Source organism: Colletotrichum chrysophilum (assembly GCF_026319265.1).
Source record: "Colletotrichum chrysophilum strain AFK26 chromosome Unknown scaffold_94, whole genome shotgun sequence".
NCBI classification, from domain to species: Eukaryota; Fungi; Ascomycota; class Sordariomycetes; order Glomerellales; family Glomerellaceae; genus Colletotrichum; species Colletotrichum chrysophilum.
This window is the reverse complement of record NW_026517381.1, coordinates 42,330-67,817: the sequence shown is the minus strand read 5'-3', so window position 1 is coordinate 67,817 and position 25,488 is coordinate 42,330. Positions and strand designations below refer to the sequence as shown.

General features: G+C 55.4%; 8 protein-coding genes and 1 non-coding gene across 9 annotated transcripts; 4 read left to right on the top strand and 5 right to left on the bottom strand.

Moving 5' to 3' along the window:
- Positions 1-269: 269 nt before the first annotated feature.
- Positions 270-2,096, bottom strand: COL26b_009608 (uncharacterized protein; the record flags this gene model as incomplete). Its single annotated transcript, XM_053182330.1, has 1 exon — positions 270-2,096. One exon carries the CDS (start codon positions 2,094-2,096, stop codon positions 270-272), a length of 1,827 nt encoding a protein of 608 aa, XP_053033710.1.
- A 4,201-nt stretch (positions 2,097-6,297) lies between these two features.
- Positions 6,298-10,452, bottom strand: COL26b_009607 (uncharacterized protein; the record flags this gene model as incomplete). Its single annotated transcript, XM_053182329.1, has 3 exons — positions 6,298-7,070; positions 7,118-10,054; positions 10,116-10,452. The coding sequence occupies 3 exons, from the start codon at positions 10,450-10,452 to the stop codon at positions 6,298-6,300; spliced, it is 4,047 nt and encodes a 1,348-aa protein (XP_053033709.1).
- Positions 10,453-12,044: 1,592 nt separating this feature from the next.
- Positions 12,045-13,058, top strand: COL26b_009606 (uncharacterized protein; the record flags this gene model as incomplete). Its single annotated transcript, XM_053182328.1, has 3 exons — positions 12,045-12,690; positions 12,761-12,919; positions 12,970-13,058. The coding sequence occupies 3 exons, from the start codon at positions 12,045-12,047 to the stop codon at positions 13,056-13,058; spliced, it is 894 nt and encodes a 297-aa protein (XP_053033708.1).
- A 313-nt stretch (positions 13,059-13,371) lies between these two features.
- COL26b_009605 lies at positions 13,372-13,444 on the bottom strand. The gene has a single exon. It is a non-coding gene; the product is annotated as a tRNA-Lys (tRNA).
- A 269-nt stretch (positions 13,445-13,713) lies between these two features.
- COL26b_009604 (uncharacterized protein) lies at positions 13,714-14,726 on the bottom strand (the record flags this gene model as incomplete). The annotated part of the gene is made up of 2 exons (XM_053182327.1): positions 13,714-14,261; positions 14,465-14,726. 2 exons carry the CDS (start codon positions 14,724-14,726, stop codon positions 13,714-13,716), a joined length of 810 nt encoding a protein of 269 aa, XP_053033707.1.
- Positions 14,727-16,049: 1,323 nt separating this feature from the next.
- Positions 16,050-16,514, top strand: COL26b_009603 (uncharacterized protein; the record flags this gene model as incomplete). The annotated part of the gene is made up of 1 exon (XM_053182326.1): positions 16,050-16,514. The coding sequence occupies one exon, from the start codon at positions 16,050-16,052 to the stop codon at positions 16,512-16,514; it is 465 nt and encodes a 154-aa protein (XP_053033706.1).
- Positions 16,515-18,204: 1,690 nt separating this feature from the next.
- COL26b_009602 (uncharacterized protein) lies at positions 18,205-18,903 on the top strand (the record flags this gene model as incomplete). The annotated part of the gene is made up of 2 exons (XM_053182325.1): positions 18,205-18,382; positions 18,437-18,903. The coding sequence occupies 2 exons, from the start codon at positions 18,205-18,207 to the stop codon at positions 18,901-18,903; spliced, it is 645 nt and encodes a 214-aa protein (XP_053033705.1).
- Positions 18,904-19,591: 688 nt separating this feature from the next.
- Positions 19,592-20,728, bottom strand: COL26b_009601 (uncharacterized protein; the record flags this gene model as incomplete). The annotated part of the gene is made up of 3 exons (XM_053182324.1): positions 19,592-19,685; positions 19,747-20,592; positions 20,652-20,728. 3 exons carry the CDS (start codon positions 20,726-20,728, stop codon positions 19,592-19,594), a joined length of 1,017 nt encoding a protein of 338 aa, XP_053033704.1.
- A 2,259-nt stretch (positions 20,729-22,987) lies between these two features.
- Positions 22,988-25,073, top strand: COL26b_009600 (uncharacterized protein; the record flags this gene model as incomplete). The annotated part of the gene is made up of 5 exons (XM_053182323.1): positions 22,988-23,428; positions 23,538-24,005; positions 24,062-24,160; positions 24,212-24,716; positions 24,769-25,073. The coding sequence occupies 5 exons, from the start codon at positions 22,988-22,990 to the stop codon at positions 25,071-25,073; spliced, it is 1,818 nt and encodes a 605-aa protein (XP_053033703.1).
- Positions 25,074-25,488: the final 415 nt, after the last annotated feature.

The window sequence follows — 25,488 nt, the reverse complement described above, 5'->3', positions numbered from 1 at the left end:
ATGAGCAACTCACAAGACAATGTTTGAACATCGAAAAGATTGGTGATTACAAGTACCTAAAAAGCTTGTATCTACAGTATACCCTTCCCAGTCATACATCGTAATCATCATTCCCATATGTACCCAAAAGTCATTACCCTTTTTATCTTTTCCCCATAAACCCAATAATCCAATCATCATAAAACACAGAGGGCATTGGAGCCAGCCAAAGCCCTTGACAACAATAAAACAACAAACAAATAAAGAAACAGGCGAGGCAGGCAACTCTGCTAGCAGGCACCGTACCTTACACCCCTCTTACCAAGCTCCTTCCGTCCAACAGGGTCCTCGGGCATAATCCACCCTCTCGCCCTCTTGGCCTCCCTCTTCTCCGCCAACTGCGGCTTCGGCATCCACTCATCCCTCGGCAGCGCCTTCCTCCTCGTCCCCTCCGCGGGCGCACCAATCTCCGCCTTCCAGTGCGCGACACCAAGCCCGCTCGCCTGCGGCGCATCATCCCCGGCCATCATGCACAGGCCCCAGAGCGCAAGGCACGCCGTCAGCGGCACGTCGCCATCCTCCTCAGCCGCTGACGCGCCGAGCGGCACGGAGGAGACCTCGAGGAAGCCAAAGTTGGGCACGGCGTCGGGGCCGTTGCGGACGACCACGAGCTCGATCTCGGTGAGGATGAAGCCGTAGCGGCAGCTGTGCTCGCGCATGGCGTGGTGCAGCGCGGCGAGGCCGCGGAGGTACTCGACGCGCTTGATGGCGCCCTCGACGCGCATGCCGGTGTTGAAGCGGTCGAAGGAGCGCACGAGGCCGACGACGCGGGCGGTGGGCTTGCCGCCGAAGATGGCGGCTGCGGAGGCGGGTTCGCCGGCGGGGGAGGCGGTGAAGAGCAGCTCTGAAGATTGCTTGCCTGAAGAAGAAGAGGAGGAGGAGAGGTGCATGGGGCGAGTGCTGGAGATGGCCAGCGCGGCGTTGAGCTTGGGGAGGTAGTGCGAGGCGTAGATGGCGTGCAGGGCGGCCTCGGTCTCGGGGTGGCGGGCGGCGGGGGCCGGGTGGGGGAGTAGGGGCGCCGGGACGGGGCAGTTGAGGAGGGAGGCGGCGCCGGGGAGGGAGAGCACGGTGGAGAGGTTGAAGGCGGTCCAGGGGCGGATCTGGCGGACGTCCCACCAGAAGTGCTTCGTGTTGGGGTCGCGGAGGGGGAAGGAGATGGTGCGGACGAGGGACGGGGCCGGGTTGGGGCCGGTGAGGTAGGACATGAGGGTGGTGCTGGGGGTCGGGTCCGGGGTGGAGGCGATGCTCAGCGGGGAGGGCGCGCGCGGGGCGGCGGTGTAGGAGGGGAACATGTAGGCCTCGGTGGTGGGGAGGGCGGCGGGCTGCGGCGCCGGGGAGGCGGCAGCGGGAACGTATGCGGGCATCTGGCGGTAGGTCGGGAAGCCGTACTTCTCGAGGGCGGGGGCGTCCAGGCTGCAGGTCGAGGCGCGGCGGGAGTGCATGTCGTCGGCGAAGATGACGGGGGAGCAGAGGAGCGAGGAGGTGGAGGGCTCCTCGGGCTGGCTGACGAAGGAGGACGGCATGTTCCAGGTGAGGCTCTCCGGGTTGGTGTAGCTCCGAGCGTGGGTGGGGCGGAATGCGGCAGCAGCGGCGGCGGTGACGACGCTACGGCGCGGGGCCGGAGCCGGGGTGTGGGGCTTCGGGGATATCCTGGCGCGCTTAGCGGGGGGCGACTCGATGGCCTGGTCCTGGGAGCGGATCTTGGGGAGCAGCAGGGGCCCGTGCTGCCGGATGGGCGGGGACGCGCGGGACGGGGTCGTCATGCGAGTGCTCACGGAGTCCGGGGTGGACTCGGCGGTGGAGACGTAGGAGTAGACGGAGCCGTTTGAGCGGGAGCGGGCGTGGCCACCGGCAAAGTGTGTTGTTGTCGTTGTCGGCTGGGGCTGCTGGTAGGGAAGGTCGTAGGGGAAGGAGTCGAAGGAGAAGCTTGGCGGTGTTGCGGGTTCGCACGAGGGGAAGACGAAGTCGAAGGACATGTTGTCCGCTGCCAGACTGGGGGGAGCGTCAGGATGGGTGTAAGTGAGCGAGGCGGGCGGGGGAGTTGCATACGAGGACATTGCGAATGTGGCTTCAGTTGTTTGTCTTTGCGACGGGACACGATTATGGAATTATCGGGGAGTGTTTCGTGAGAGGGGAGGAGGCCAGCTCCAGAGTCTTTGAGATGTTGTTCTTGTGGCGAGCAAAAAATAATGCAGAGCAGGTTTGCCGTGAAGCAGGGGGAGATGAGCCGGGGCCGCGTTCAACAAGACCACAGTATCCGCAAGACCACAGTATCCGAGATCTAACGTGTATTTTGATTTCCTCTTCTTGAGTTCCAACAGATTTGATTGATTGAGAGCAGTCGCATAAACAAACAATAATAGGAGACGAGTTTTAGAAAATGGAGAGATGGAGAAGGAGGAGGAGATGGAACGAGGATGAGGATGAAGAGAGAAGGGCCAACGAAAGGGAACAGTAGGCGCGGGGAGGGGAGGGCATCTTTATCCTCGCGGGTGAGGCTCGCTCGCAGCCCAATGGATCTGGGAATGGCGATGCGGTGCGCGACTTTGACGACCCGCGCGGCCACCGCTGGGCCTGCTGAACCATTGACGAGGGCGTGTGCTGGTGGTCGACGGGACTGGGAATGGGTCTGGTACAACGCAGCGATGGGGGTGGGCTGCGCATGCCCGGCTTGGTGTTCCCGGGGTCCCATGGACGGATCGTGGGCCGAGACCTGGACGACTACGTCTCTTGTCTTGTGCTTACCGACATACGACGACCGGGGGGGAACGTAAAGAGCAGCAATAGAGAGATACGTATTGGGTCGTGTATTTTCCTCTTCTCGTGCGTAGCATCAGAAGAGACGACGAGAATGACATGGGGTGTGGGAGCAGATCAGCCACGAGCGAACGACGGTCTGCTGGACGATGGAGCTACTGCAGCTTCTCTTCTGCACTAAGAAAGGTCCCACCAAGGCGTTGAGAGAGCAAAAAATCTGAAACACGGGGTGGGAGGCTGCAAAGTCCATCATCTGCATGGCTGCTGCAGTCGAACAAAGAGAGACGTTCGTCGGCCGCGTATCAGGGCATCGAGACGGCCTGGCTTGAGGTCACTCACTGCGGTTTCTTGGTTGGGAGGTGGAGACCCCGTTGAGGCGGAGCTCTGCATCCGACACTGTTTACACTGTCTTTGATCGAGTTGATGTAATGCAAAGTGACCGTTTAAACGGCAATATCAAGACACTGTACAGCATCGACCACTCACCGTCCACAACAGCGTCTTCCGTCGTCTGCCCCCCCCCCCTGCACAGCGGCTATGACTCATTTTTAGACACATGGCACCGACTAGCCCGGCCGTGCATTAGCTCTCTGCTCAACCTCTTGGCGCCTTTCTGTCTCTCTCTCTCCACTATCAAAAAGATGGAGCTGCCTTAGCTTCCCCCACACAGACGAGAAACAGGGGTGGCAGACTGGACGAACACAACATCAACAAATGACGACACGGACGAACCTAGACGCGGTAGCGATGCGTGTAGTAAGCCGTGGACCGTGGACCGTCATCCGACGCGATGTCATGCGTCGCCGTGACATGCGATGCGATGCGCTCAGATGCGGTTGCGCTCCCTTCAGCGTCCGCCGCGTCGAGGAACAGCCGCAGCACCCCCGCGTGTCACTCGCGAGGGCATTCCCAACTCGTCTTTCCTGTCCGTCCCGTGTGTGCTCTGTCTGCCAGCGCACCTCGCAGTCCTTCTCCCATCCCCTTCAACACTTCCTCTCTCCCGTCCTCGCCCGCCTCATTTCCTTCCGCCTCACCTGACATCCGCGCCCTCGACCGATTCCAGGGCACACCAGCAATTAACAAAAAATACACGAGGGAAAGAAAAGGCCAGGCGGCTCCCAAGATTGCCAGGCGCCTGTCGCATTTCCTTCCGAGACAGCATCTATGCGCAGCGGGGCGTCGGCTGTTTCTTTTCCCTGCCCGCAATCTAAAACAGCCGCTTGCTAACCGCCCGGGCGGCTACACAGCACCCGATCCTCGGCGGCGGCCCTGGCTGGAAGTGGACGGTGGTGGTCCCACGGCGGACGGCGCTTACACCAGAGCATAGTGGAACGAAGAAGTGTTAAGCGGGGGTGGTCTCACGACAGTCAGCAGGTCCATCGGTCAGCACTCTCACCATCATCTGAAAGACAGAGAGAGGCAGCCTTCCAGCCGCCCGGCGTCTCACTCTGTAACACCCTCAGCCTTCACGACCCGACCCCAAAGACGGCCCCGAAGTCGGCCCCTCGACGATGAAGCTGACGATCATGTGCGCCTGCCTCGTTCCCCTCAATGCATCCGCTTCGTCATCGGAAGACGACATAGCCGCGCAAGTCTCACTCTCACTCTCACCGAAGGCCTACCTCACCCGCCTCCGCAATGTCTAAGCCTCACCAAACAACCGCCCTCTGCAACGCTGAACCACAAAAGCCTTGTCTTGAATGAATTGAAAAGAATCGTCATCCGCGGGCCTTCATACAGTGCGGCGGCAAGCACCGTCTCCCAGATCCCTTCCCAGCCCGATGATTCGCACCTCGCACCCATACCATCTCGGCAATCGTCGTCCCATTCAACGGGGGATGGGAGCACCGTGACCTTTTCCTACTGACCACAAACCCCACAAGCCTCTCTCTTCATCCTCCCCCCGGCCGTTGCACAGCCGCACAAGGCGCTTAACCTCCCTCCTGCCTCCCCTCCTCTTCCATCTTCAAGCGCCTCATCCTCGGTTTCCTCCCTCTCTCTTTCTCTCTCGCTTCCCTCAGGTACGTACCACCTCACAACGCCCCCACCTCTTCCCGTGGCCCGTGCCCCTTCCCGTCCAAGTCAAATCCCTTCCAGCCAATCAAAACCCTCCCCCCCAACGCGCCGCCCAATCTCGACGCGCCGCAGATCCGCCCTCCGCCCAATCGGGAAGCACCACCACCCCAAGACCCGTGTCGCGACCGCTCCATTGGCCCAGCCGTCCTCCCGGGATGTTTCACGACCGCCTTTTTGTTTCTCGATCCAATGGTCCCCCGGGCCCTGTCTTCTTCCCTCTCTCTCTTCCTGAACATGCATGATGACCTTTTGCCCACTTTTGCAATCGTTGCATATTAGTGTAACCATCTACCTAGCTAGTATAGCTAGACAAGGAAAAATGAGTCACAAAGCGTTGGCCGTCAAGTGGGGAAGAAGATGTCGCTTCCAAGAACACTACCCATGGCTGATCTTCGCAAGAAAAAAAAAGTGCCACGCCCACCCCCGGCAGTTCGGGTTCGGTGCTGCCCTACACCTACACCAAAAAAACGCCTGGGCTCGGAGCATGCCCGGTCTGCCCGGAAAAATCGGGGTGGTTGGGTCCTCATCAACTCACCTGCCCGTCTTCTACCTTCACCGTGGTGAGTATCCAAAGGAAAAAGCCGGAAAAGGACACCATGGCAATTACGCTCGGCTTCCCATCGACAATACGGTCAAGCCCTACACGAACTCTTACCCCCGTCCGCTTCAGGTTCTTGAATCATATGAACCGGGACCCAGCGGCCAACACACACCGACATACAGTCATCATCACCAAGGAAAAGAATTTTCAAACAAGGGACCATGTAAGTCACGACACGTGGAAAGAATTCAGGGCATCCATCGGATACACTTTCCAAAGAGAAAAAAAAAATATTCTGGGTTGTTTGTGGTCTGTAGTATCCATCGTCTATTCTGTGTGTCCCAGGAAAACGGGCCACCCTCGTCCGCCGAACCCACCGTCTAGTTTAAACCCACGCCAAGGACGCCAGAAGGGTATCCATCATAAAGGAGAGAGGGAAAGGGAAAAAAAAAAAAGAGGACACACGCACAAGACGGAATCGAACAAGTGGTCTACTTGCTACATCGAGAGAGACGCAAAAGAGGAAAAAAAAAAAGTTTCGTTTCGAGTGTTTGATGGGAAAACTCGGGACGTGTGTGGTCTTGTCTCATGCAAGGTGAGGTGAGGTGGCCCCATTCATCCCACACACACCTACACACCCAGCGCCGGCCGTGTCTTTCTCCAAGTGTTGCTGCTGCTGCCGCAACGTAGTCCCGAGGTGGTCATCCGTCCCACCCGTCACCCAGTCACAGCCACCCGATGCCCCCAGACGCGTCGCATTTCCCATACCACGCGTCGCTCTTGGTGTTGAGGTTTGCTCCAACGACCGACGTGTATGCACATCATCCCAGGCAGCCCGCAGACCATACCAAAGCAGACAGCCGAACATGGAACCGGGGGCGAGGCTAAAATCCTGCTACTGCATTCGCCACCGCCTCGTCGCCCGCTCCCAGCCTGCTGCTACTGCTGCCGACTCCATTGCTGTTGCCGGCTGATGCTGCTGTTGCTGCTGCACCCGCGCTGCTGGCTCCCTCGCCCGCATCCACCATCCTTCCCATCCCCATGCCGTCGTGCGTCGATTGACTCATACTCGACTGCCCTGAAACAACCTCCGCCATTGTCGCAAGTTCCGCCTTGCCTTCCCTCAGCCGGCGCAGAGCCCTCATCATCCCGTCGAGCCGGAGTCTTTCTTGGATCACCATTCCCTTGGCGAATTCCTTGATCGCCCGTCGCCCCATCTTCTCGTGCAGGTCCTGCCATCCGGCAAGTTCCCCGGCCACTACTTGCTGGTGGTACCGGAGCTCTCGACCGAGATCGTCTACTTGCTCCTGTGACTGTCGCGCCTTCTCCTCGCGTTCCTCGTTGAGTCGCTGTCGCGTGTCGTCGAGTAGTCCCAGTGGCCACCGTGTCGATCGGTTGAGCGAGTTATAGTTTCGCTCCACTGCCTTGCGGGCGGTCGAGATTTGCGTGATGAGCGCCGGTGGCCGCGCCAGCGCTGACAGGAGGCCTTGGATCGTCGATTGCGATGCGAGAAATGTGGAGTGGAAGATGGCGTAAGGGTTGGATTGCATCGGCGTGACGGTGCGTACGTATGATTCCAATGCGGTGATGTATGCCAGTGGCAGGAACGGCAGCGTTGATACGGCGCGGTGCAGAAGAGCTGCTGCATCATGAAGGTCTGGAAGCGTTAGCAGGTGAACATTCAATTGACGAGGCGGGGCTTACCTGATGCAACGATCCCGATGGCGTTGACTCTTCTGGCCACGCTCTTGGTGGAATAGTTGACGCTCCGCACCATCTCTCTGGCGTGGTCGACAAACTGCTCGACCTCCCGCACATCCTTCACAGGTTCGTACTCTTCCCGCACCTTCTCAGCACGTGTTTCCGCCTTCAGATTGCTTCTCTGCTCCATCATACCCAGCTGGATATCGGGTACGAGGAAGAACTCCCACAGCATCTCGTGCGTAGCGAATGTGGGGTGCTGGAGCATGATTTTGAGGAACCAGTCGGTCCTAGTCTGGATGTCCCGCAAGACTGCTCTCGACGGCTTCGACGGGATCTGGAACGGCGACCGCACCCCGGCTACGGCGGGTATCCACGACGCCGGGTTCTCAAGCGCGAGGAGATTGCCGAGATGCTCGAAATCGGAGAGGTTGCGGCGGCTAGTCGTGACAGTGTAGCTCATGTGGTCGGCGGGGGCGGCCGATTTCAAGACCAAGCGAATGGTCGCATCTTCAACAAAAAAGGCCCTTACGACACCGGTGATACGGGCATCCGCCGCAGGGGGCATGCTAAACAGTGCCAAGTCGTCAATCTTATTTCGAATGTCGTCGTCTTTGGCCAGCTCGACGGCCGTCAGGCTCCGGAGCTCTCGGGCTGCAACGTCGACTCGTGCATCCACATACAACGTCCTCACCATGTCCAGCCGGCCATACTTGCTGGCGACCATCAACGGCGTAAACTTCTTTTCATTGGTTGCGTTGACGTCAACATCGCATTGCTGAAGAACCCTGGCTGCGAGATGGGGATCGTTCACAATGTGAAGCAGCGTATTCCCCTTGCCATCCACATGGTTGTCAATGTGGAGCGGAAGGCCGTCACCCTGGGCTTCCGTGGCCGCGTCAAGGCCGGCATCCACCATTTCATGGTAATGCACATGGTCATAGGAGCGACACAACGCAAAAAGTGGCGTCTGGCCGTTCTTGTCTTTTTGCCGCCAGGGAACTAATTTCCCTATGCGAGATATGAGGAACGGCGCGTGGAACAAGTAATGCGCGCAGCTGCGCCCCCAAATGTCCTGTTGCGCGAGGTATTCCCTTAGGCGCTCTTTTGTCGCGGCCGCCATGACAAAGTTGAGGATGGTGTTAATCATCTCCGCGTGACCTAGTTGAACAGCGGCGCTTAACAGTGTCGTATCTTCATTGTTGATGTCGTCGAGAATCATCTTTGGCGGGTAGTACTCGTCTAGCGACAGCAGGTATTTGAGAACCTCGGGTCTCTCGTTCTGCACGGCCATCATCAGAAGTGACTCGCCAAACGAATTGTGTGTCTGCGACAAGCGATCAATAGAAATATCGCCTTCCAGCACGCTGCCGATGGTCCCATTGCTTGTCGCTCTGGAGTGGTAAGAAATCTCGGATCCGCTGGACATGCTTCTTGTGTCCATAGCTACTCGCTTCACTTTTCGGGGCGCGGGAGGCAGGGGGAAGTCAAGGTCTGTATCGCTGTCCTCGACTTGGAACGGGAATACGTGGCTCAGGCCGGAGCCAGAGGAGAAGCGATCGGATGCTGTGGCCGCCGTGGAAGATCGCCTGGACGCAGAACCATTCGTGTAGCTCCACGTGCCTGACGGCCGGCGACTTGACACCGGGGAGTCATAGATATCATCGTCGACAATCGCATTTGAGTCCGGCTCCATGATCCGTTTGACTCCATCCATCGTGCCGTTGCACACGGCATCCCAAAGCGACTTGTTTCGCTTGCTGGCTCTTCTCAGTCCCGATGAATCGAGAGCAAGGTAGGCCAAGACGGCTTCGAAAGTGCTCAGGGCGTAACCCATTTCGCCATTGTCGACGTCGTCAATGAAGATGAATTGGCGAATGTAGATCAGACGTGCATGCAAATGCCTGACTTGAGCCCGAATAACCACAAACAGGAGTAGCGACACAAGAGTGTCAGCATTGACGGTCAGGGTAGGCTTCTCTGATGAAGAAGCCGCTTGCGCCCGGGAGAGGTCCGTCAGATGAGTGACGGCCTTGATGGTCGACAGCAACAGGTCAAGCATCTCTTGTGGGCTCAGGGCGACAGCCATCTTTTTGAACTCCTCCACGGCAAGACCGAGTTGTATCGTCAGCTCGTGCTTCCCGCGCCAGCCGCCTTCAATGACAATGCCCAGCTGCGACAAGTCGATGAACTCCATCTGCCGGATCTTGGCCTCCAATTCGAGATCATACGGCCGCTTCATTGCGCTGAGGCGTGGGAACAAGAGGTGGTGCACGTTTTCGGTAACGTATCGTTCGATGAGCCTCTCAACCCGAGGTCCAGTCAAATCCGTCGTCGCACCAAGCATTGAGAGCTGTTGCTTGTCGACCCCTTGGAACAAATCAATGGCCGCCGTCACCGCAGTCTCGAGAGAAGCCCTCATAACGTCCTCATCGTCCTCTGCGTAGAAATTCTCCGCCACTGGCAGCCCATTGGGTATGCTGTTGGGTCTTCTGGCAGCGTTCATGCTATTGGAGCGCGCATTTTTCATGGCAGTCGCAATTAGCCCCTCGGGCTCGGGGTCGGGTATGCGCATCGCCGAGGGGGGCGGCGGCAGCGGTCGCTCGAAGACGGTCGTGAACTCGCGGAACAGCTTCTCCAACCCGGGTTGCATTTGTCGCGCAATGATCGGAAAGTGATTGAGCAGGTCGTGGAAGCTCTTGATGTCCTTCTTGCGGGGCAGCATTGCGCCCTCGCCTTCCATTGCTGCCGATCGACTCCGCTCCAGAGCCTGTATTCTCGCAATGCCCTCGATCAGCACGGCAGGCACAATCTTGATCTCGTCCCATACTCCCACGAGAGGTCGGGAGATGTAATATATCAGCCATTGGCGGGGCTCGAGCAGGTCGGGATACCATGTCGCGTCGTTGAGCAGTTGAGCCTGGGCAAGGGACTTGAAGCCTAAGTCGCACACGTCAGCTGATGTCTTTGATGGGCTGTCTGGTCAGCAGGATGGGCGCACCCTTATTACTGTAGACGTGCGTATCCTTAATGACGACTGTGCGGCCGTTGATGGTCTGGTACTGCTTCGCCTTCCCCCTCAGCTCCCGTAAGTTTTGTGCAACATCCTTGCCACCGGCGGCACCGGCGGTGTTGGAGGCGGGTATGCGCAAGACGTGGCTAGCTAGGAAGTCCTCAGAGGTGATGACCTCGTGGAAGGTCGAGCCGCTCTCGGACTCGCGCGAGGTAAGGAGCACATCGGTGGTCGGGACCAGGAGGATGTGGTGATGGACCGGCGTGCACTGTGACGGCAGGGAGCTTCGGAAGAAGGCAGCGAGGAATGGATTTAGGGGTTGCATTCATTCGACTGGCGCTGGACGTTCTCGACCAGCTCACCCGGCCGGGAAGCCAGGATTGCAAGAGGGGAGGAGGAGAGGAAGAGGACGAGATAGAGCGGATGGCGATCGGGTTGACGGCGGGTCGGAGGCACGGAGGTGCCGGGGTCGAAGCTGAGCAGGAGGATCGGATCGGCGGAGGTTCAAGGCGAGGTACGTCGGAAGTGACTGTGTCGGCGGTAGTGCGGGTGCGCGGAGAGGGCTGTCGGTGCCAATGTGATGCAGGATCGCGGGTGTCGTGTGTGGTCGAAAACAAGGAGGCAGTCCGTGTCGCTGTGGTGTTGAGTGTCGTTCCGTGATGACGAAGGCAGGCAGGCGTGGCAGGCTAGGGAATGCAGGCTGGTGGTGCTGGTGATCGCGATTCCCCTGGACAGATAGCCAGCAGTGAAGCAGCATGGAAGGTGTGGAAGCTGATGTGGGCCAGGCACTGACCTCATCCAGGTCCCGCTCCCACTGGACGCCGCTGCCAGGGGGACACCTGGCTGCTGCTGCTGGCCGCCAATGGCCTGCCGTCTCGGCGCTGAAGAGCTTCGCTGCCCAGTACCACTTTCTCCACTATTCCGGGGGCTTTGGCCCTTCTGATTTGACAGCTGAGCCTGGGCGGAATGCGGAGGAAAAGATATCCGAGCAGGACACTGGAGAGCCGCCTGCCTGGCCCGGCCTTAACCTTATCTTATCTGCTCCACTGCACAGGACGAACATCACAGGCAGTGGCAGTTGGCCGAACAGGCAGCCAGCGAGCCGCCTTGCCAGTTTGGGCCACCAGCCACATTGCTGCCTTTGAAGCCTCCAATCTCCTCTTCCTGAGAACGCCCCTGTTCACGAACCCTTCAATCGGAGTCTCTTTCTGTTGGTGGCCAAGCCGAGCTGAGCAGCCAATTCGTTCAATAATTGCCCAGTTCGTTGGCGAGGTCGTCTGATGGGCCTTCTTTTGGCACACGAATGGTGCTGCTCTCATGCAGGAGGCCGTCCACACAAGGGGCTGTAGACACATGATGGAGGAGCGATCGCAGCCTGCTTTCTCGTCACTCTTCCTATTATAATTAGTGAAGACACTCGTTTCCTTCATATGCAGCATACATCCTCCACATCTTACTCAATTGTGCGTCGGCAATTAGTGTGGTCTATCCATCACATATCTCCTCCAATACCACCTAGCATCAATCTATTCTAAATACCCACGTCATTTGTACGCCTAGCTTGCAGTCTATCTCAAGCTCATTTCGTCTCTTCCAGCTCAATCAAGCACCTGCTATCCACAAGAGCTTCCTAGCCTCATACGCCACATGGCTTCCTCCCCTGAGATGGAGGCGTCAGCCTCCACAACGGCAAGCGAGACTTCTTCAACTGCAACCCAAACAACTGCAGCCCACAGCTGTCTGCCATTCTCACCTTCACGACATGACCACCCGGAGATCTACCAGGCTCTCGAGGATATCCCTCGATATCTCTTCCGGGTCCATGCAGCCAGCACGGCTGGCGAAACCACGGTCGAGCATGTCCTTTCAAAGGCGGCAACACTGGGTAAGACTGGTGCTACCAAAGACATATTCTCCATGCCAGTCCGAGAAGCTGCAGAGATGCTCAACTGTCACCTGCGTAACTGGCCCCGTGACAGCGACAACCTCATGTCCTGGTCCAGCTCGCTCCTCTTTGCACTCCAATACGCTCTCTACCGCAACATTAAGCCCAACCCCGATAACCTCTCAGATATCCAAGTATTCGTGCTAGACACCTCGGGCCTCCCGCCAGGGGCATTCATCCCGGATACCGCTCTCTTGAATGTCTACGCCGGCAAGGATTCGCACAGAGAGTACAATCTCTCCAAAATACGACACCTCCGCCGGAACACCTCGTACAACTTTGGAGAGTACTTGTGTCAAGGGTCCCTGTCCATAGAAGGCCACTCGATCTCCGCCAGCCTGCAGGACATCATAGGCCACGGCCTATTCAAGCTGTGTCCTGAGATGCAGGAGCCGAACGAGAAGCCAGAGCTGGCCAAGAGAGTCTGCAAGCTGCGGACAGATTGCTTCGCGGTCACAACCTCTGCAACCCGGCTCGAGGTTCGCACGGCATTGAGCCTTGCGATCGGTTGTTTCGGGGACGAGTGGGCGTTGCCGATGATGGCTGCCCTACTATCATTCCGCAGGCGGCGTCGTAACGACTCGGTGATCATTGACGCTTTCAAGGCTAATTTCTCAGGTAATTTATCATCCTATGGAATAGTTAGACATATCAGGGAGTGAGATGGACCCGGCTGACACAAGCACAGGCAAAGAGATGCTGCGACATGACCTGGGAGCTCTCAAGTCCTTCTCGCACGAGAAACTCCCCGAGGTCTACCAGTTTGAGAAGATCATTCAAGATATCCACAGTGACCAGTGCACAAGAGCACTAGACTCGGTCATAGCTTCAACAATGAAGCTCTCTCGTGAGTCTCCTGCTACAAGTCCCTACCATTCAATGACTAAATGCTCGCAGTTTCGTCTCAGTCACCTGCGACACCGGCGAAGTTTGTACCGCTGATCAACTACATTGATATTGATGAGGATGAAATATGGGATGTGTGATGTGTGATATCCTGCACCCATATCAGAACACTATTCACATTAACCGACACTATTATATACGCTTTAGAGTATCTAGAACGAAAGCATCACGGGGAAAAAACGTGATATCGTGAGTAAAGTTATATATCATAGAAAATAATTATAACATCTAATCTAAAGGTGACATTTATTAAGAAAGGTTCTTACTTGACGATATATGCTAACAACCTTGGGCGTGACGCGACGTTTATAACTCACGAACGAGAGGTACAAAAATGAAAAGTAAAAAAATAAACCCGTTTGATTGTTCTCTGTCAATCGCGGTGAGGATTTGAGCCTCACGCGGGGGTCGAACCCGCAACCTTGAGATTAAGAGTCTCACGCTCTACCGATTGAGCTAGCAAGGCGGGTCTACTGTGATGGCGACAGGGGCCAGTTCCGGCGTCCATGGTGGCGCATGCCTCTGCGCTGGAGGTGTTCCAGTGCCCAGGGCGCTGAAGTTGCGGCATTGTGCACTGAAGCGAGCGCTGAAAAATCGCAGCAGAGTGCCATCGAATCGTTCCAGTGTAAGTGGTCTATTTTGTACAAAGGATAGCTCTCTGCGATCGAAAACGCCCTCCAGCCGGTATTTGTTCTTCGCGTACAACGAACAAAAGAAAATTCCCTGCCAGGGCCCCTAGAACTGATGAATCTGGTCCTTGCGATACCCCAACTCCTGCAAAATCCCAGGCACAGTCCTCTTCCCAACCAGCGCCGCCTCCATCGCCGGCGGGCCGCACACAAACACCTTGGTCTCCGCCGTCTTCGGCACCGGCGCGACCTCCTCCAGCAGCTGCTTCGTCACATAGCCCTTGCGGTACGGCGACCCGGCCACGGGGTTGCTCACCGTATACACCGCCCTGAAGCGCCCGGGGAACTCCCTCTCAAACTCCTCAAACTCCTTCTTCAGGAGCACGTCCTGGTCCGAGTTGACGCCGAAGACGAGAGTGATGGCCGTCTTGTCCTGCGGGTTGCGCAGGATACCCTGCGCGAGCTGGTAGATGGGCGTGATGCCTGCGCCGCCGGCGATGAGCGTGACGTGCGGGTAGCTGTTGGGCTTCCACTGGTGGCCCTTGAGCGCGGCCGCGAAGAGCAGCTTCTGGCCCGGCGCGAGGGAGTGCAGGTGCGTGCTCTGCTTGCCGTCGGGGTACTTCTTCACCATGAGCTCGAGGTAACCGGCGTCGTCTGCGAAGTGAGGCGGTGTGTGAGCAATGAACAGCCTAGTTTGGTCGGATGATGAGGCGGTTAGTCTTACCTAGTGGTTGGACGGGCGTGTATGGTCTCGCGACGGGGAACCATCTTCCTTCTGGCCATGACATTGTCAAGACGGCAGCTGTGATCTTCTTAGTCGCAAAGACTCATTCATCCTTGATGCGATTGACACTCACATGTTAATGATAGCCCGCTTACAGCATCCCTCTGCGGCAGCTTGAACCGCAGCTTCTTCGTGTTGTGGTTCACCTGCTCAGAGCTCTCCAACGGCAGCGACACAAAAGCCGGACCAGCTCCAAACACCTTTGGCGGCGCCCCTGATTCCGCCGCTGCGTTCCCGATCATCATCTTGGAGAAGATGCCCAGACCAATGCCCCCTGCCGCGACGGTGGCCGCGATTGTTGCGGGGCGGAACCGCCGTACCGTTACTGATGCCATGACTTGCTTGCTGTATGAATCCAAGAATCTAATGCCGCTGCGAGATTTGTGTGTCGTTCGTTGCCTGTACACACGATGTCTGATAAATGTTTCTAACAAGAGGAACCTTTTTGAAGACGACTGTCAATTATTTAAACCGACGTCACTGCTCAGCCTGCTGAGCTGAGTCGGGCACGCCCGGGACCGAGACAGTGTGGATTCTGAGGTGATTGTGGGGCCCTGTAAGCCGGGCAGCTCGGTCATCCCCAAAATGTCCGGACCCGATCGGTGCTTGTAGGCTCCGATTGGCGACGTTTCTGCGGGTTAATAAGGGGCTGAAAGTCCAGGTTATTCATATTGATCGCTGCAAAAGGCCGAAAGCGAGGACAATTATATTAAACGGACGTTTTCGCTGTCCATATGGGGCGTATATCATCCAGCACCTGCACCGCGTTCCAACCTGCATCCTGCATCTGCATGCATCAATTGACAACGGCATACTGTGCTCAATTTTGCACTGTCAACGCGGAAGACCGGATGGACTCTTTGGACTCTTGGAACGAAACAGCGGGAAAAGTGATGTGTGTGCTGTTGTCCCATCCCGCCGGGGAGCGTGCCGGCGGACCGCCCGCTAATCCCGCGAGGTATTCGTCTACGGCACAGCAAAGGCACCTCTGCTGTCAAGGGTGTTAGGCCACATACAATCTTACGAGCGCAGTTTTTCCTTACTGAGATGAGCAAGGGAGAAAGCTGCTGCCTGGCATATTCCTCCTGTAGCCTGAGGCAATGATGGGCGTTGTTCCCGGCAGCATTCCATCGGCACGCGCCTCCGCCGCATATGATTCGCCAAGACATTGCCGGGCAGATGTTTGAGTTTGTTGGGGGGGTGGTGGAGCGGCGCAACCAACATCACCGGACCTCTGTAGCATTCAGACGACAACTCACTCTCGTTGACCAACCAGATCCACGGTTTTAGTCACCTTTCCCCCATCGACGTTGGACAGCCAGCACGTCGGTGTTCGGTGCATCTATCGCCATGCAGGAATACGCTGTAAGATCGCGCCAGCCACCCGCGGCTTCAAGCCTCCAGGCATAGGACAGCTGAGCCAACATCGTGCTAGATGACGGAGTATAGCCAGAATGCTCAGCCGCATTTTAATCTATTGAGGATATTGGGCGGCTGGGGCAATGTCAAGTTTGTCAACCCCCGCTTCGGGCCGCACCTAGTCCACGCTTCTCTTACTTTACTGTTTCTGTGATCTCTAACTGTTGATAGTGGCCCAGGTCTCTTGTAAGGACCCCCATCTCAATAATCACCATTCATCATTGACCATTGGCAACAGCATGCTACGTAGCATGCTAGCAGGCACAGCCACCGCCGCCTTCGTCGGCCTCGCCGCGTCCTTCGTCGGCGCCAGCATCTGGGGCACCGCCGGGCTGCCTTTTATCATCGGTTCATCACTCGGCTTCGTCCTCGGCAGCACAAGATGGTACGTCGCCGCTTCGCAGGAAGCGCTGCTCCAGCTGGACAAGTACCCGTCGATCCTGCGCCTTCATCTCGTATCCAACTTCCCCTGGAAACCGGAGCTCGGCAGGCTGGGGGTCGAGTGGTACACCGCCCGCCGCTTCGGTTCTAACTGGCAGATGAAGAGCATGCTCATCGCCGCGTGGCTGACTGCCCAGCCAGCGCTGGACGAGATTCGCAGTCGGAGGGAGACGGAGCTTGTGGAGGCGTACTCAAGACAGCGAATTCTTGAGAGGGTTAGCTCGAGTGAGCGGGAAGATCAAGACGATGGAGGGGAATCATAGTCAGCTCGATGATAGCCCGATTGCATGGCACAATCGAATTGATCAACTATCAACTAACATCGGGATAATGATCTCGGCCTTCACGCAAGATATCACCGAGCCGGAGCTCAGCTCACAGCTTGAAACAGCTTGCCAGCTTCCCAAGGCACAGCTCCAGCTCAAACAGCTTCAGATAGCTCCGCCCCAAAGCTTGTTGCCTGCGATCGGTTCCCCCAAAGCCCTTCCGCCCGTTCAGTCAGCGGGTCCAAACCTGTGAGCTGAGCTCTAGTATCGCTGAACTTTCTTCGCGCATGGCATTTCGGTACCCCAACTTCGGAAAGAGGTGGGGGGTTTGGCAACTTGTGACGATAAACCTTGACCGGGTTGGTTGAAATGTTTACCATTCAAGCTTTCGCACCACCCCCTCCACGGAGGAATAGGGGGGTTCGCAGCCATGCTTCTTGGCATGCTCAAAGTCCTTTCACTTGAAGTCTTTCGATCTACTGCAGGTACTGTCTTTCAAAGCAGCTTGAAGGAAGTAAGTATGCTCTAGAGAGCACAGCTAGTAGGTGTCGTCTTCCAGAAGCGCGCATGGAAAGGCTCATGGCGGTCGTCGAATGTATTGACATGCCGCACAGATCAGTTTGTATTTGACATCCTGGTCATGCTTGCAATGCTGCTAGCAGTCTGTCCCCCGGATCCCCATCTCTGCCAGACGTCATGCAACGCTCGTGCCAGCCTCCCGTTTTCGTATGGCCACTGCAAGACCTATCTGAGCCCTAGTCGCCCGTCCATCACCAAGCAGCGACCCTGCTGTATCTGCAGTCGATGATGCGCAAGATAATGATCTGGAATGACATCTGTCTCTGATTTCACGGAGCTCCGTGAACATTATCAGCTACATGGATTACCTAGGTCGCGCAGTCAGTCCCTTCCACCCATTGAAAATGCTCGCACGGCTTGCGTGTGAATGCTCGGATGGGGGTGGGGTCGCAGCACAGACGGTATGGACATGGCGGCATGAATACCAGGGCACAACCAATGCCAACCTGCGTATTTCCAATATACCAAGCTTTCTTCCAGAACAGGCTTCCCGCTCGGGATCAACCGTGTCATCCTCGCAGGGTAAACACGTCCTCTTCGTAGGGCTTCGCGTTTAGAAACTCCACTGAAGCTGCGCCAGTCTGTGTGTTTCCTGAGGGGTTGGCTCCTTAAAGGCATAACGCAAGAGGGTGTTGTGAACGTCATTTCCTGTACGTATCCGGTCTTCATCACCCGTGTCTCGTTCTCCAAAACCCAAACAGACTTTCGGTTCAGGCTACCCCCGGCCCTTCTCCAATCTGACAAGCGGACGTGCGCCCCTCCATCATCTCAACTGCCATCCGGACGTCCAGAACGGACCAGCCAAAAGGGCATGTGTTGCGGTCAGCTTGAACATGGGTCGACCATGCGTGAAACCAGGCAAGTTAAGTTCTTGTTCGCTTTCCAGAAGGAGAAGCATTTCGCCATACGCATTGTCAACATTGCGTTGATGATCTGACGCCGAAGATATGGGATCATGTCGGACTCTCGAGCACCATTCATACTTATAAAGAACTTGAAGACCCTTACGGATCGCTCTTCGTGTCTGCTGACTTGTTTTCAAGAAACAAATTACTGACGCAACAACGCTTGACTAAACCACCCTGAACCAATACCATCGTCGCTCATCATGTCTGGTCCACCAAGTCTCGGCCCCACGCGTATCATTCTCGACGTCACAGGTGATGTTCCGGATTGGAAAGAGGAGTACAAGAAGTTCCTGCTGTCGGTGAAGGATTCCGATGGCTACTTCCGCTACCGCTGGGGACCCTGGAAGGAAGATCCAAGCAAGCTGGAGATTCTTGCAAGTTCGTGAATTTGGTCATCCAGATGTGGTTTCCGCCGACTTACTGATTTCACAGCCTGGGCTCCTCTCGAGAACCGCGCCGCTTTCGGCAAGTCTGAACACCACCAGAAGGCCATCGAGGCGCTGAAGCCCGTCATCGCCGGGCCCATGCCCACGAAGTGTCCTCGCTTCGACCTGGACGTACGCACATTCGTGCCCCCGCCCCCGCAGCTGATCAACAGTCCCATCTGCGAGGTCATCACCATCCGCAACTGCACCGGCAACCGTGAGGCGATGGCGGAGACGCTCAAGAAGGCGGAGACACTGCCTGGGTGCCATGCTGCTCACTCGGGTATTGGTGCGACAGACACTCCCGATCACGGAACCGTGTGGATTGGATTCGTTGGTTGGAGAGACTATGAGTCGAGCAAGGAGGCGGATAAGTCCATCTACACTCCTGATGGCGTTGGAAATATCGAGAGGCACCACATCAACTTCAACTTCCCCATCAAGGGATTTTCTGTTACGAACCCCGGTAGATAAAGTAGCATCGGTAGCGGATGTTGGGTTGAGGATGAGGTGTAGCTGATTCTATTCAATGGCATTCGCATTTCCAACGAAGATGATTTCATGACATATGAGGCTGCCCCAAAACTGCATGATTAATCCATTCCTGCACGAGTAAGTGAAGAGGAAGGGACATATCGGTATTCGAAAATTTCTGCCCAGTGGCACCGCGAAAAGGAGTTGCAAGCAAGCGTGAAGCAAAACTTATCCAGATGTGATGTCAGAAATCGATTGCCAACTTCGAATCTCCCCGTGACGCAAGGACTGACTCGAGAAGAGATTTGCGGCTACATAGTCAAGTATAGTAATCGCTTTGCCATCTGTCATCACATTTGGCAGGATCATCACAAGATAATCCTAGGCTGATACTTGAACGGCTTCAAAAACCGATAGTAGACCCAAGAAGGCGGCGCCACATTTCACTGACCATTCAAAATCTGTTGAAGTCCCATTCTTGGTAACGCGGCGTTACGTAGCAAGGGCTTACCCCGTAGTGAAACCAAATAGGCCGAATACGGCAGTTGAACAGGTGAGATGAACAATGCTTCCAACGTCTCTTGTGCTTTTACTATCGATGGCATGAGAGTCTAATGAAGAATGAACTTGACACCATATCCCATGTGTGCCGCTAATACCAATGTCCAGCATCGAGTCAACAGCAGGCTTAGGACTCCTCGGGCTCAGCGTCAACAGTCCAGTTGTAACCACCATCGGCGTCCGGCTTGACGTCCCACAGGCAGTATCGTGGTGTCCTCATGCTGTAGAAGTGAAAGAATTAGCGATAACTGTCTCTGAGCGAGCTTTAATGTCCAAACTTACCTCCAAAGCCAGTTGGCCATACACATGTTCTTGCAGTTCCTGGCAAGTAGGGAGACGTGATACTTGTGCGGCGTGTCAGCGAACCGCCTGAGGGCAGCTTCAGATGCCTCGTTAACCGCCGCGACCTCGCGTTCCAGTCTAGCGACAGCCCCATCAATGCCCTTCTGGGCATTGCCATGTGACAGTAGCACGACAAGATTCTCCACAAAGCCTTCCTTGATTTCCTTGCGCAAGCTCACGATGTCATTGACAACCCAGACAACAGCGACAGCCGCTCGGTAAAGCTCGCGCATCTCCTCGGACTCCATGACCTCTTCGGGTAGGCTGATACCGTTAGCAAATTCGAGGTTCACCGCAACCTGCATGATGCAGGAAGACGCTTCGCGGTAGCCGAGATATTCTTCAAGAGTGGGGATGCGGCCCGCGTAGCGGTTGAGAGCCTCCTGTCGGTAACCGTCCAGAGTCGCGATCGCCTCCTTGGCAATGCGCGCACGGTACGGACGGTTGTCACTGTAGGACTTGCAGACGGCTTGTGCGTATTCGTCAAATGAGACAACAGCGTCGTGGTCCTTGTATTGCAAAGGGGCGGTTTCCGTGGTGTTGGCAACATTGAGGCTACGCTCAACAAAGTCGCGGCAGTCCGCCAACATGACGTGCAGGGACGCGAAGTCAAATTTGTGCACGAGCGAGTACTGGTCGAGCATGTCGTCGATGATGAACATCCACGCCTGGAAAGAGGTGAGAGCCTCGATGCGGTCGCATGAGGCGTACGGGTACCAGCCGGCCAACTGAGATGAGAGCATGGCCTTGGTTAGGCGCATGCGAACAGTGTCGTTGACAGCATGTCTAAATTAAGCGTGTTAGTTGGGTTCGTCTTGTTTCTCATGATGAAATTGAGTGCTTACGTCTCAATAATCTGAAGAATCTTTGAGTTGACGGCTTCTAAGTGCATGCTCTGGTCCTTGGGCCAGTCTGCCATCATTTTCCCGAGATCTGGGATACGGACATTCTGCCCATGAAGTTGCCATAAGATCTGCTCGCGAGTCCGACCTTGGCTCTTCTGCGCTGGAGACTTCCTCCCAGAGTTACTCCTCTCAGAGTGTCGAGACAGAGCAGGGTGGAGAGAAACCGGTGCGGGTGCGACTGAAGATGACATGATGATGTAGTGAACGGTTGTAAAGATGAGACTGAAGTGATGATGAGTTGCTGTAGGTGTTGAAGGATAACAGCTGTCAAATAAGTATACTGCGTGCAGCAAACTTTCTCAAAGAGCATGTGGGAGCAAGTCACTCTATATACGGCGGGTATTCTTGGCCTCGCCTTACACAGTAACTCTGTACGAGCGAATCGCGACAACGCGAGGACGGACTTACACGCTTCCATTCGCCTATATTTGCCTTTGACGGTTTGCACAAGTTCGTCTCCTGCGGCGAATATATCCAATCCTGAACTGACTAGTGTGCGCCGACCAATACGAAAAACGCTTCACCTGCCTCATTCAGGGACGGCCTTGGGTCTAGGACCGCTAAACCGGCGGCTTGCCGTCGGGAAACCTAGAACACATCTGTCACTCAATCCCGAATGCTTGGACGGGCTGCCTCGGGGAAGGGTACATGTGAAGCACGATGGAACTCTACGAGCTAAAATCAGAACATCTTCAATGTGACATGTAAGCGGAGTCCGAAGGGCGGCGCGTGAGGCTTCAATTGATCGTGCGGCATGGCAGTGGGGCCGTGGCGGGCTGGAGGGCAGGCGTGGAGGTTGCGGATCCAGTCCATCGGCCAGACTGAACTGAAGACAATCTTTCCCACCTGCCCCAGGTTTACATGTTGTTAAAGCACACCATCTCTATGGACACCACTTCAATGGCGCCACCACTTGGATACTCACCATCTTCACGATATTAAGATTGAAGTTTTGAAGCCTATTTGGGTGACCAAGTCGTTCAATGTGAGTGCCAAGGCGTAGGTCTGACGTATCTAGCCGATGCCAACCCTCCTTTAGCTCGTTTCAAGCACCACTAAAGTTAGTAAGATGAGGGCAAAGGTAACTGCGACGTTGGGCAAAGTTGCCAGTCAAGCGGCGTTAAGGACCAGCTCCATGCGAAGGCTATTTGGAAATGAACGAGGCCAGCGGATTTTCGTTTGACGACACACGCCTTGCAATATCGCCGGCCGCATTTGATTAGCTCCCTCGCGAAAGACCCATATCAGACGCGACTTGATTTGAGACTGCTCGAAGGTATATGACTGACGATATCAGTTGTTATTGGCCTAACCACCTTATCTTGTGCGGGCAAGTTCATCCGCGGCCTTCCGTGGGCAGCCGACGGGAGACCAGCTCATAGGGATGGGTGTCCAAGGTGATCGGTTTTCCAAACACTAGACGGCTGCGCGGTTACTGCCGTGCGGTTGGCGAAGCCAATCAAAATAGTAGCAGCGGGCTAATGCCGGATGGTTCGCTCTATGGTCAAAACGCCCTCGGAAACTTCGGATGTCTTTGTATTGTATGTATGGCGGCTCAGGGGCCAAAGCTACAAGGTTTAAGTTGAAAGGTTCCCCATCCTCGCTCTTGCAGTTTCAATGAGAAGTAAATTTCCCAGGCGCGGACACTGCGCAGGAGGGTGTAGACTTTGATGTACACCATCCCCCTTACGCGAGCTGAAGAAGCGAATTGAAATGAAAAGAGACGAGATAAACGGTAACACAAATTATAGCCTTCAAGTATTCCAAGAACATGCCAAGAACATGAGGGGTGCACTAGATGACTTGAAAGTTGGGGGAACTCCGATACATTGACGCATTAGTACATGCCAACTTAGACTCTCGCACCTTGCAACACAACACCCTAACGACTAGCCCGATGACTTGCATATGGCAACCACACAACTCCAACTACGGTATCACTGCTATTATTTGTTGATGTCCGTAGAATAGACAGTGTGCGGAAACTCCACCCGCCCCGATTGGCATTTCGGAACGGAGTCTGGTGCATTTTGCTTCGGAGGAAGTAACGACAGCAAGACATGCCTAGCCTGGCAAAAGTTGATATTGACATGTCGTTTGTCCGAAGAAGCCGTTCATTCGACTAAGTGACCATATATATACACATGGCTTGAGAGCACTATAGGAGTAGGTGCTGTCACATCAAACCTACTGCTTATTCTAATAGCTACTGTTGTCAACGTCATTTCCTTGTATTCCTTCTTCACACAACCGCAAGATTCATTGAGACCGCAATCATGACAACCGCTCAAGTGCCTCCTAACCTTACCCAAGGTCACTTCTGGATGGGCTCCAAGAAGGGCGCTGCCAATGGCGGTGCCAACGGGTCTAGCCAAGATGTGGACACGCCAAAGTTCCTCCCCCCGAACATGACGCAGGCGTCATTTGACAAGTTCGCTAAGAAGGTCATTGATGTGGTCGGCGAGGACAATTTTCAAGTAATCACACCAGAGATGGATCTGGACGGCTACGAAGATGACGACTTTGGCCGCAACTGCCGGACACATGACTACTACCGCTCATTTGATGATGAGCAGGAGCTGGTTGGATCTGCACTTTGCCATCCTCGAACGGTCCAAGATATTCAAGCAATCCTCGCAGCAGCCAACGAGCACAAGATGCCACTGTGGCCCATTAGCACTGGCAGGAACCTTGCTTACGGAGGATCTGCACCCAGAGTACGTTATCATGGTCAATTTGGTTTGGTATATTGGTTTGCCGCGTTCTTGGCCCCATCGGAGTTATGTGGCATGCCTTCATGAATCTCAAGTTAATCTCATCTCATAGGTCCCTGGCTCACTTGTCATGGTTTTGAGCACGCACATGAACCGCATCCTTCACGTCGATACCACCGCATGCGTGTGCATCGTCGAGCCCGGTGTGACTTTCATGCAGATGAGTGATTATCTCAAGGAGCACAACCTCATCGACAGGATCCGTGTCGACTCATCTGGACTCGGATGGGGCTCCATGATTGGTAATGCCCTAGATCGCGGCGGAGGAGCTTCTTTGTACGGTGATCGCTGGGGAAAGCACAGCGGTATGGAAGTCGTTTTGCCTAATGGCGAAGTCGTCAGAATGGGCATGGGTGCTGTTCAGAGTCCAGAGGGTCGCAAGCAGGCCGCCGAAGGTGTTCACCCCGCCGACCAGGCGCTCAATGAGTGCTTCGCACTATTCCCGTACGGCTGGGGTCCGATGAACGATGGTATCTTCTCGCAGGGTAACAGTGGCATTGTTACGAAGATGGGCTTCTGGGTAAGCATCCCGGGCCCGCGAACTCGTGAGCTCTCAATGGTGCTAACACCACACAGTTGATGCCGGCGCCCCAAGGCATGACCCCCTTCTCCATAACCTTCGAGAAGGAATCAGATCTCAAGGCACTGGTTGATTGTATTCAGCCCCTCGACTTGGTAAGGTTGTCTTGCGTTTGCGAGAATTGATCTCATCTAACAACGTATCAGAACGGCACCTTACAAAGCTCGGTCAGTCTGCGCAATCTTACTCTTGAAGCTGCACACTACGGCCCCCGTTCCAGCTACACCAATGCTTCTCACAAGGAGGTCATCCCGGAGGAGGACTTTGAGAAGATGGCTAAGAAGCTCAACACTGGTCGCTGGCGCTACATCGGTGCGGTCTTTGGCTCTGACAAGGTCCGCGAGGCACTCATTGAGGACATCAAGCGTGAGATGACCAAGGTTCCTGGTAGCAAGTGGGCTACCCTTGATGAGAACCCCGATGAGCAGAACCTTGTCCGTGTGCGTGCCACATATCTGCAGGGCATCTCATCGATGGGTGAGTTTGCCTGGATGAAGCAGTGGCTACCAAACTGCTCCGTCATCATGGTGGCCGCTATCTCCAGATTGGAAGGCAGCGCCGTCTGGGACCAATACTCGCGGGCCAAGGAGTTGTTCGCCAAGGCTGGTATCGACTACATCAGCCATTACGTGGCTTACTTCCGTACTATGCGTAAGTCTGTCTTGAAAAAGATTTTCTGCAATGACTGCTGACACGAATTCAGATAACGTCTGCATCATTCCCTACGATCGCAAGGACAAGGATATGCGAGGTCGCGCCCAGTGGCTGGCTCGTACTTTGTTGAAGGAGTGGAAGGATAATGGCTGGAGCGTGTTCCGAACTCACGTCGGACTCATGGACCAAGTTGCCGATACATACGACTTCAACAAAGGTGCGCTGTGGAAGATGCACGAGGAGATCCACGATAACCTCGACCCCAACGGCATCCTAGCCCCTGGAAGAGGTGGTGTCTGGCCCAAGTCCTACAACAAGGACGAGTGGATGATGGGCAAGAAGTACATCGGTTAGAAGAAGGTTTCAGCATCTGATTTAGGCGTAAAGCAGTTGCATTGACAAGACTGCCGTATGAGTTCTTCAATTGATGTGTGTTTCTGTCATTGAAATTGTTTGGTCTACTTTGACATTTGGAATGCTCAACGCTTGCAGCTGCTACCAAAGTCTGGTTGTATTTGTGGTAAAGAGCTATACGCGAGACGTGATCCAGGTGACTATTCCATCCGCCGATTCATCGTGGCATGGAAAGAATAGTTTGACAAAGACGAGAGTCAGCCACTCAGACTGTACGGTATCTAGACTACATACATCCCTGCCGACATCGAGTGCACATGAGTTTAGTTCAACGTCTTGCACGTTCAAAGAATGCCCTGATACCGGTAACGGTAACCCAGCCGATGACGACGACAGTTACGGCCAGCCGGATCTC